The sequence below is a fragment of the Cajanus cajan genome, chromosome 1 (genome assembly GCF_000230855.2).
Source record: "Cajanus cajan strain Asha chromosome 1, NIPB_CcT2T_4, whole genome shotgun sequence".
In the NCBI taxonomy this organism is placed as follows: Eukaryota; Viridiplantae; Streptophyta; class Magnoliopsida; order Fabales; family Fabaceae; genus Cajanus; species Cajanus cajan.
Window position 1 is genome coordinate 20392005 of NC_138517.1, and position 12179 is coordinate 20404183.

The following is a 12179-nucleotide window of genomic DNA, read 5'->3' on the forward strand; positions in this document are numbered from 1 at the left end:
AGAAGAAGTAGAATTCCCTTCCAAAGCTCAACCCGGAACTTCAATCCTCCCAAAGCAAGCTTCCTAATCTGAATTTCAAGAAAAGATAGAAGGCATTAGTGATCTAGAGGAGAAAAGGAATCATACAGAGAAATTGGGGAGAGAAAGGAGCTCACAGACCCATAGTCCTTCTCTCTAAAAACTTCACTTTCTCCCCAACCACACAACCCTTATTTATAGAAGTTCCGGAGTGGCCAGAATGGCCTGTCCCGAATCCGGAATGGCTCGTTCTGCACCCCTCCATCACGTACAAAAATCACATGCAGAACGGCCCGTTCTGAAATCAGAACGGCTCGATATGGGACTCATCCAGAAAGGCCCGTTCTCCAACTAGAACGACCCGTACTCCCTTCAAAACGGCCCGTACTCCTTCTAGAACGGCCTGTTCTCAACTACGATTTACAGGTCAATTTAGTATTTTGAAACGACCAGTTCTGGGCTACTAAATCACCTATATTGAGCTTTTGGATCTTCTAAAACAACTTGCTACGTTACAGAATATATAAAAAAAATTTGTTATATTTAAATTATTAATTAATGCACTGTATCCGAATGTATTTCGGATAATGTTTTCGAAGGATTTTCGTTTTTTTAAAGAATAATTTTGATACTGGAATAAGTGTTACAGTTAAAATTATTATATAAAATTCATCTATAAGTAAATTTATTTAATCTATTCATTATAATAAAAATAAATAATAGATCTGATTCATTCATTTATTTTTATATATAATTAATAATTTATTTATTATTTTTAAAATTTATTAAAAGATTTTAAAAAGATAATTTTTACATTAAAATTTTTTTGTGAATTTTATAAAACTATATAAGAATAAATTATTTTATAAAAGAAGAAAAAATTTATTTAATTTTTAAAATATTACTTTAATAAATGGATTAGATATTTATTCATGAAGAAATTATTAATAGATAGATTTAAATTTTTTTTATTTTAAATAAATTAAATTTTTTATATAAATTTTTAATAGATTAATAAATTATTTTTATCTAATTCATTATTATTGCTTTACAAAATTATTTTATCCATTCATCTGTGTAGTCTAATATAAATGTTTTATAATGTTTCATTGTAGAGAAACGACCAAAACAAGTTTTGCTAAAAAGACAAAAGGTCCAAAATATCATTTCCAAAAATGTTAGTTACAATACAAAATATTAATTCCTAAAAATAAATATTCCTACCTCCCATTATTTAATATGCACGTTATCCACTACCTACCTTATAAATATTAAACTATATGCCCATGAGAGATGTACCAAAAAATAAAAAATAGGTATACAAAAATAATAAGCCCGTGAGAGCTAACTATATATACTTCCTTCTCTTAGAATATATATAGTAAGATTGATGCTCATAAAAATTTAAATATAATTTTAATCCTTTAAGTTAAAGGATAAATTTGATTTTAGTCCTATAAATTTAAAATTATTTTTTTTTAATTTTTATAATTTAAAAATTTTATTTTAATTTCTCAAATCATCAATAATATTTCTGAAAACAATAAATTAAGATTGTCATATATTATTAAATAATTTTAATGTAATATTTTCACTAATATGAATATAATAAATAAATTTTATATGGTAATATTTGATTAACTTTCTAAAAAAAATGAATTTAATAATTTTTTTTGAGAAATTAGTATAAAATTTATTTTAAATTAATTTAAGGCATTAAAACATATTTAAACGAAAATAAATTTTGACAAATAAGTTTGACAATACTAATGATTTAATATGGACTCTTCATAATATTTGGTAGTCTCTTTTTTAATTAATTTTTCTTCATATGTAACATAATACCATTTCCTATTACTTATATACGTATATATACAATTTATAATTAAGAAAAACAACACTATTTACTTTTTATTATTTTACGGCTACTAGTGAAGTCATTAATATATAACTCTTTAAGTCTGTATGCACTGATGGCTCAAACTAGGGTTTTCCGGTTACAGCTAAAAGAAGAAAAAACAAGGTAAAATTAAATTAGGGTTCTTCGTATTGAACCAATGAGGAAGGGAAGAAAGATAACTTCATTTGACATTCTTCATCTATTTACCATAATAATTACTTAGACAATCTACCAAGTACTAAAAGCTCTACATATTTTTTGGTCTACAACGTTAACATATATTAGCCAAAGAAATCTAGTAAAATATAAGTCAAAATAATCATCATTCTGAGTGCAGATTATTTTTACCAAAATGATGAAAGTTAGGAACTAGGAATGAAGAAGTATCTACTCTGTCAAAGTGATTGCCATGCTGAGACGCTAAGAAGATACCTATTTTGCCACCCCAAAGAGATAACTCTTCCTTCATCCCTTTCAGAAACTCTGAAACCCCCACCACCCTCTTCCTCAAACTGTAGAGGATAATAATGAGTCCTCATCTTCAGAAGAAGCTTTGCTTGGATCACACACTTTGAGCTTATTTTTCTTCCCACAAACCCATGATTCTCCATTCTTGCTTTCCATGTCTCCATCCTCTCATATTTGGGGCAATCAACACCCTCCATGTCATAGTTGAGCATGCTTTTGATCTCTTTCCCCAAAAGCTTCTTCTCAATCCTCAACCTCTCAGTGCTCTCAAGTGGCAAGCAATCATCAAGTGAATCAAACATGGCTGCAAAGTAGTGCAAGGACTCGGTGAACCTTGACAAGAAGGTCTTGAGACTCCTGCTACCTTCTTGTTTCACCAAAACCACAATAGAGGGGCTAAGAGAATGAACAAATCCCAATGTGTCAGAAACCTTCATGGAACCACTCAAAGTGTTCAAATAAGAAACAAGGTTCACTGCCACAGTTTCATTTTTCCTTTTCCTCAGGTTGATGACCCTTGATGAGCCTCTCAGCAGGCCTTGGAATTCAAACACAAGGTGGTTTCCAAACCCCTTTGAGAAGCTGACCAATCTGGCCTCAGTTTCTTGCAGCTCCTTCATGTTGTTACCAAAACCTGTGATCCTGAGGGATATTCTGTTGCCACTTGTTGCCTTTTCAGAAAGTGATTGAATGAGAGAAGGCCATTGGAAGCCATAGGACACATCAAAGTCAATCACATGTAGTGCTTTGTTGTTCCTCTCTTCCTCCTCCTCATAGGCCTCCAAAATAGCCTGATTTGCTGTGAAATGAGCAAATTGGTAATAGGGTGAGACCCTATAGAGATCAGTGAATGCAAGAAACTCTTCCTCACATGTTGGTTCCTCCATGAGCATATCATAGAATGGAGACTTCTTTGTGAGAAGCCTTGCAGCCAAACCATCAGCAAAATAGGCCACAACACGTTGAACCGAGTCACCTCTTAGGGAAACCGTTTGGTACAAGTCAATGAGGCTCTCTAGAGCTGCACCTAGGCTTCTTTCATCAACAGAAGTTGCAGTTGAGAGAAGCAAATGAATCAAAGGAAGGCCATTCCCATCTTCAACCACTCCTTTTCTTCTGTGGTCTTGTCTTAGCATCAACTCCCTCATTTGGAGGAGCCTAAAGATCTTCCCTTCATAGCCTTCATTGGAGTTCATAATAATAGAATTAACATTATTACTAATATCCCTTTTCCTTCCTTTCTTCTTCCTCTCCCTACCAGCAGCAACTGAAAGAGTGAGATTCAGAAGCTCCTCCTCCTCTGAATCCTCCATTGAAGAAAGAGCGAAGGAGATAGAATGAGTAGATCTAGGACATAGTGGAAAGTTTTGTTATATATTTGTGTTTGTAGGCTTAAGCTGGGAAAGAAGAAGAACAACTCACAAAATTAATTTCCATTGTGCCATGATATGTGTATATATACATATAAAAAAAAAAGAAGAAGAAGGATATTAAGAGATTTTTGTTTTATAATGTTGTCAAATAATAAGACGGAGAGATTAAGAAGGGTATCTTTTTATTCTTCAGAATCAGTGTTTTAGGGGTTAGGAAAATACGTTGATGTGTCTTTATTACAATTGGACTGGTTTTCAAATCTATGAAAGGTCCGGTATGTATTATTTGGATTAATTTTTACTCCTTTGGTAGTTGAGAACGCTTGCAAGATGCCATACGCATTGGACAAGAGACAGCAGTGACAACGGGAATCAAAACGTACCGTCCTTGAAGAATTGTCTTTGCACACTTTTTTCCTTCTATATATATTAATTTCCTCAACCAGCTCAATTCAATTCCCTTCATGCTATCATGTCCCTTTATTCCTTGCCTTTGATTCAATTAGCTAACGTTAGCATTCCGGACATGTGTACATGTTCAGATAGTGATAAAGTCATGATTAACAGCATGCACTGTTGGTCCAATTACGAGTATTCTCAACCCTATAATAGATCATAGAATAATTTTACTATGATTGTTGGATAAAAAGTTTTCATAAAGAAAGATAGTAATTTCTCGCTAAATAAATCGTGGTTAACAACATGATTAGAAACTCCTAAAAAGTATATGAAAAGTTTTAGATGTAAAAATTATAACTATATTAAATTTTCGGTAAACATGAAAAAGCATTTATGAAATATGGAACCAAACAGACTATACGTACAATTTGAACATGAATTTGAGTTTCTAACCATGGTTTGAATAGTGAAAAGAAAGTTCCTTTTCGGTTGAGTCAAATATAGTTGCAAATATCTATAATTTTAATACAAGCCATAAGATCCTTGATCAAGATTCATGATATAGGTAATTAGGTGGTTGAGGGTGTTGTAAATACATTGAATTTGAATTCGAACGATAGACAAAAGTCAATGTATGCATAGTAAGTAATGTATATATTTTATTCGTTTAATGGAATCCAAGAAACTTAATTGGATACCCTATTCTTTTCAAATTAATGTTTCTAATTGACACAATTTAGAGCTTTTCATACAAGGATTGTGGATTTATTAACATATATTCCTCAAGTACATAGGGATCCTCTGCGATGATAATTTAACACCTTGTCATATCCCAAGACAAATGAATGCAAACAAAAGTGACCTAACTTCCCCTGTGTGAACTAAATTTGATTTGTTTTTTTTTTTTTTTTTTCCATTCTAGAATGGACTTGTGCTTAATTATTCAACTTGATTTTTCTTGTGTTGGAGATAAAACGTGGGCTATGATTGAAGGGACAAAATGGATTTATCCACAAAGCATCAGCCAATGTGAATATAACTAAATAAAGCCTTGTCCACATCAAGTAATATAATGCATCCCCCCCCCCCCCCACACACACACACACAATTATAAATAAAATCGTGAAAAAAAATAAAATCGCGAAATCCCATGTTATTTTGATCAATTCTTCCTGATTAAGACGTACATAATAATTCCATGCTTTTGGTTTCCTCTCTTAAAAGTTTATTGAATATATAGTTACCAATTTTTCTCGAATAACCATAACCACTGTCTGAGTTTATTCCACCGTGAATATGAAATTTGGGAAGGAAGTTACTCACATTGGAGTTGGTGTTTGAAATAGTCTTAGGTAGCAATTGCAGAATCCCGAAATGTCACATCACACATGAAAAAATACTAAATTCTTCATTGTCCTTTTTAATGGAGACCAAGTGGTCATATAACATGTTAAATAATATGGACGCTAATTAATATGCTCTAAATATAGGACACAATATATGGCCTCGTGCAATCTAAAGTTGACATATGGCTACGCCATTGATGCATTAAGTAGAATCCAAAAAAAAAAACAGGCATATATCCCCCCACAAAGGAGTTCTATGATTTGCATATCCCAAGCAAATCTGAAAGAAAAAAAAAAGGACAATAGCAGTAACGATACATGAAGACCAAATCCCAAATGCAAGAAACCTCTTTTTGTCTCAACGTGATGAATGAAAAAGGTTGAACGGGGAAGGAAAAGATTGAGGGGTTAGAAATTCAAAATGAACGGGAAAGACGGAAAAGGAAAGTCAGGTAAAAGAAAGTGGTAAGGTAGAAAAACATGCCTTGGCGTCAGACATATCTTATCCCACGTGAGTTCTCTCTCCCATATCCCGAATCAAAGATAAAATAAAACTCCCAAATATTTTTTCTCTCTCTCTCATTTTTATTTGCTTGAAAGCATTGATCCATTAAAAAGAAAAGAAAAGAGGTATGTGTACAATTTAATTTCAAGACTTGTTTGATGAAGCAAAAAGATATTGGTAAATATGTTCACTCTAATAAAGAGAGAAAAATAAAAGAATATGTATAATAAGTAAATGATATAGTAGAAAAAGAGAAACAAAGAAAGATTTACAATATTAAAAATAAATAAGTTGCTAATAAGTTGTCAATAAGTTGTTAGAATATAGAAGTATCTACTAATTAATCGTTACTTTTTTTGCTTAAAGAAAGATTTACAATGATAAAAATAAATTTTGAACACCCATAACACATATTGAACACTTATGTGAGAAGAAAAGAAATATTTGTATAATAAGTGATTTCACGTAATTAAAAAAAAATAAAGAGAAAAATGATAAGTGTTAATGAAATGTTTTCACTAATTAATTATCACTTTCTTTTAACGAAATGTTTACTATTACAAAAAAAAATATTTTCTAAGATATCATGCACCTTTTGAACACTTACGATCGAGAGAAAGAAAGAAGATAAAAATATAGGTATACATAATAAGTAATACGATGTGATGAGTGAAAAAAAAAAAAAAAGAAGAGAAATGATATATTTTGATAAAGTATAATTAGGATTTTTCAAATATTAATATCCTTACAATTAAGAAAAGAAGTTTTTAGTTTAAGTTCAAGACAAATGTATATATACCTCTGGTAAATCTTTTATACTCGATTTTTATTTATATCATTATAATTTTAATGAATAAAAAAAGTCTTTTAATAAGTAATATTTATATATAATTTACTTAAAAAATAAAGTTAAATATTTGAAGAATCATATATATATATATATATACATTAAAGTACTTCGAACCTATAAGAGACTAATTTTGATATGTAAAGACACTTGCAATGCGAAATTTACTTTTATCATATCAACAAAATATTTTGTAATACATGATCCAACTGTTTATCCATTATAAAACATTTTAAGTTCATTATAGATGAACTAACCTCATTAAATATAATAGCAAGAGTTAATTAGGAGGGTATGGTGGGGTTAAAGGAAAAGGTGCGAAAGGAGACAAGTAATTTAAGGCAATCCCAATAGCTCATTCAGGTTGGGTGGAAAAAAATGAGGGTTGTCAGACAACTCCACGTGAGGGTTTTTTCTTAGTCTCATTTGTCAAGAAAACAAACACCTCCAAAATTTATGTTGTTTTCACTTTGCGTGAGCAAACCCTTTGCGTGCCAAGATGAAAAAGAAGAGAAGGCAACGTAGGGTAAGGAAGTAGTGGTGTAGGTAAAGTGAAGGAGGTGATGTTGTCTGTACTTCTTAGCAATCGTGTCAGTCATCAAAAAGAAAATTTGATGGATGGGGATAGGGCATATGAGTGAGTAGGGGTATCATACTCATCAACTAGTCATTCGTTCATCAATATTCATCAATATATATGATGATAATTGTAGTTTTTAATCAACTTATTTAAAATTTGAATTCAGATCTTAGATATAATAAATTTATATTGAAAAATAATGCTTATATATTATATTACATCTGCTTATAATCTTTAGAAAATATCAATTAATATTTTGTATTAATATTATGATGAATTAAAAAATAAAATAAAAAATTGCCATCCCTCCCAAGGATATCAAAGAAAACAGATTGATCGGTAATTTCATACACATAATAATTTTATCTTTTCTCTTTTGTATAGAATACAGATATATAGATGATAAAATTGCATCCCTTTTCAATAATTTACTAGTTCTCTATAGGATGAAGACATAGGTTTGGTAGGGCTATGATATAATATTGCATTGTCCTGATTCATTTTGTATATAATAATATATTTAAAAGACCGTCCATTACACGAGAGTTCTTAGTATTTGATCAAATGATTCTCTTTGAAAAATATACACACCCCATTTTTTGGTTTTGCATCAGTAGACCAAAATCACTAACCATGCATTTGGAACCATTATAGTCACGAAATAGATGGGTGAGTTGTGTGATTTTATTTGCGTGGTAAGTCTTTTAAAATTTAACAGATTCTCTCCATAATTGTGAAGGAGACACAGCTAGTTAGCATACAAGTATGATAACAAACCAGAAACTCATAAAAGGATGCAAATGCAAAGAGTGAGAGAAATTAAGAGAAAGAAAGGAGGGTATAGAAACTCATATAAAGATAGGGTTTTCTAGTAAACATTTAATAAATATACGAATATAAATAAAACTGTTTCCATAACACTATCTGAATTTGGAAAAACTAACAAGAGCCTCATTTGGGTTCAAAATCGATTTCAGGTTCGTAAAGACCGATTAAAAAATGGTCATTAACACCAAAACTGTTATATAAATTCAAATTTAAAAATTATTTATGAAAATAATTAGTGTAAAAATAAAAATTCTATCCAACCCAAATTATTGTACGCGCATGAGTGACAACTTGGAGGATTTATTCTGCACCAAGACCACATGTCCTGATCCGGTGTGCACAGGTTGTTATTAGCTTGTTTTTAAGCTCAAAATATACTTTTGTAAATATTTTAATATATAAGCTCAAAATATATACAAGATGATTTACAAAGATTTGAAAACACGTAAAACCAAACAGTGTGAGGCTAAACTTTTGAAATACTCAACCACTGATACAACACTTTTAGGTGTTGAGGTGAAAAAGAAGGAAAATAACACGAGTTATAAGTAATGTGATAGAAAATGTAAGAAAAAAAAATAGGATGAAAATAAGACGAAAATTTATATTAAGAGTTACCAATTTTCAGGTTTTGATTGGTCTGATATATGAAAGATTTATTTTAAGAAATAAAAAACCTATATTTTTTTCAAAAAAAACTTAGACAATAACAATATTAACAATAATAACAATAATGATAATAATAATAATAATAATGAGTTTATTTTTATGATATAATATTTAATTTTTTTTACTATTCATCAACTAATAACTAATAACTTTCTTTTAATTTCTTTGTAAGAAATACTAGTGACTAAAATATATTTTAATTAAATAAATATTTTACAGATAGAAATTTTAATTTAATTAAGCTACTGTAAAAGTATAAGGATGCTGTTAAACTAAGGTCTAAAATGGATGTTCTGCCGGCCCCTCCCTTTGACCTACTCCACTCTAGGTTATATGGCAAAATATTTATTGTTCACCAAGATTAATATTTGTCCTCTTCATTAGATATATTATTTAACATTATAAATTTGATTTTGTCTTATTATTACAGATACAAAATCTCTTAAACAACGTATATATGTTCAAGTTTAACGAGCTGCTCAAGACCAGTTAATTAAATTGGAAACATGGTTTATTTACATATCTAATAATTTATAATAGCGTGCCCTGTGAAAATAAAAATAAAAATCTAAAATGTGTTTTAATATTTTGCAGCAAAAAGAGAATGAAATGTAATGTTGTGGCCTTCATATGTACATGTCCATATAACATGATCCATGAAATCATGTGTATGCATTTTCTTGAGTAATGGATAAAGCAATATTTAATTTGGGACACCACCAGCACCCAGATGTTACTTGTCTGCATCCCACCACGCAAGCTATTTGCTTCCCTACAGCTGTTGTCTTCGATCGATCTCTCCTATTATTCTAACAATTGTATTTCCATCATGGCTATTATTATTTTGATTAAGGAATGTGGGAAATGATGAACAGTGTGTTAAATTTAGGGCACCTTCCAGATATTATGATTCTTGTACACCGACGGTTGGCATCTTTGACGCTATCAAAGTTGCCACAATAACTTCCCATGAATCATTAAGAGAGTCATAATAAAGATAACTTTGTTAAATAAGAGTGTGATTCGGGCACTACTAGAAAAATATCATTTTTTTATAAATTTTTTAAAATAAATATTTATAGAATTTTTTTTGTAAATATTTTTATAATAATAATTTCAAAAACATTTTACGAATTTATTTGCAAAAAATAATTTACAGATATTTCTTATAAATTTTTTTATAAAAAATAATCTAAAAGAAATTTTTACAAATTTTGTTACAATTTTAATGATCATAAAAAAATTTTTCCATGATAAAAATTTGCAAAAAATATTGTAAGAATTTTATTTTATTTCTTGCAAAAATAAATTCGCATGTAATGTTTACTAAATGGTAGAAAAATTTCGCAGGTAATTTTTCCTGTCAATTTTAATCCGCAAGAAAAATAAAAAAATAAATTTAAATTTATAAATTTAATATTTTAAAAATACTTCAAGTCTCACATTGATTGAAAATAAAACTATTAAAGAATATATAAGTTGGGGCAACACTTACCTTAGAAGTTGATTTATATGGTTGAGTGTTAGATTTATAATCTACAATCTTAGAATTTAAAAGATTATGTATCACATGTTGGAGGCGTGGAAACAAATGCTTCGGATGAATTTATTGTGAGCATTTAGTTGAAGAATTATTGATAGAATTTGTAATAATTTCTTTAATTTTTTTCGTAAAAAATATTAGTAAAAATTAGCAGGAAACTTTCCTACGAATTTTTTTCGCAAGAAATTTCGCAGGAAAAATTCTTACGAATTTTAAAATTTGCAAAAACATATTATCCACGAAGGTATTACCTGTAGATAAAATTTTGCAAAAAAATTCATAGGAATAATGTTTGCTACGAATTTTAATACAAAATTTGCACGAAAAGTCGCATGTAATAAAAGAAATTATAGTAGTGAGGGTTAGATATTTTGTGTATGAAGAGATATTTATTAGAAGGGATTAACTAAATTTTGAATTACTTTTTTAAAAGAAAAATTTATATTAAAATAAGACACAAATTCAGTATATTGTAGTAAATGTTATATATAATGACATATAAAAAATATCAGTATAGATTATATATATATATATATATATATATATATATATATATATATATTGACATATACATAAATATAATTTTAGTGTTAATTTTTTATAAGATTCAACAATATATATTATATGTTACAACGTATATCTATATTTTTTTTATACAAAATATTAATATATATTGTATTTATAAGATAGGTAAAATAGTTTTTTATATTATATCATCGTAATGTACATGTCATTTCATAATAATTTTGTTATAATGTCAGAGTCAATCATCAATCTCTTAAATTTTTTTTTAGTGGAATTATGGATTATTTATTCATCACAGCGCAAGTCTACATGAATATAAAGTATAAACAAAATTCAAATCCAGTCTCAAATCTAAAATAAATTTTAGCACTTCAAGAAATTAGTAAAATTTTAATTTATTAAAAATAAGTCATTAAGAGTGTCATAGACTTAAACATGTCGATAAGTCAACTCCATGGATGAAATAACTAACATAATATTTACTAGCTAGTAAGATTAGCTTAAGTCAAACTCACGTTATATCAATATGAGTATTCAAAACTGCAAAGCTATCAATCACAAAAGCAAAATTAGGAAATCGCAATCAGTTCTGAACTTTTCAAAGTACTAATATTATATTTGAAATAATTATTAATTTGTTTATAATAAAGTTTATAAACCGGTATTTTTAAGAGAATGCAATAAATTTTATAAATAAGTACGTGTTATTAAAGTTATTTCAACAATAAATTTCATCAACTCAATGATGTAATTGATTCTTCATCAAAAAATATTATTGCAATGTATAATATTTTTAATATAAATTTATAAATATCATTTATATGATATATATGACATGCATGATTGAATTATAAGACTTTTAAATTTTGTAATTACGTGTGTTTCAACTCATACAAATTTGTTTCAATTTAATAAATAATCGTGGATTTATATTATAGATATGTATTATGTTCAATATTCAAAAAATGTTAAATAATCTTATTTCAACTCTAATAAAATTACTTTCACATTTATAATATTCATACTTTCTCTATAAAAAAAATTCCTTTTATAAAAGTATCGAGTAGAGTAAGATAAAAAACTTATTAAGAAGTTATAAGTGAATCACTCATTTTTCTTTATTAGAATTAACTTTTTATCTTTAAAACATCAATAATGATAAATTTATAATTTATATT

The 12179-nt window shown here is 28.5% G+C and overlaps 1 protein-coding gene across 1 annotated transcript; it reads right to left on the bottom strand.

Annotated features, from left to right (window-relative positions):
* Positions 1 to 2027: 2027 nt before the first annotated feature.
* On the bottom strand, positions 2028 to 4005 carry LOC109792721 (GRAS family protein RAM1). The gene has a single exon (XM_020352151.3). The coding sequence runs from the start codon at positions 3697 to 3699 to the stop codon at positions 2314 to 2316; it is 1386 nt and encodes a 461-aa protein (XP_020207740.1). The 5' UTR covers positions 3700 to 4005; the 3' UTR covers positions 2028 to 2313.
* Positions 4006 to 12179: the final 8174 nt, after the last annotated feature.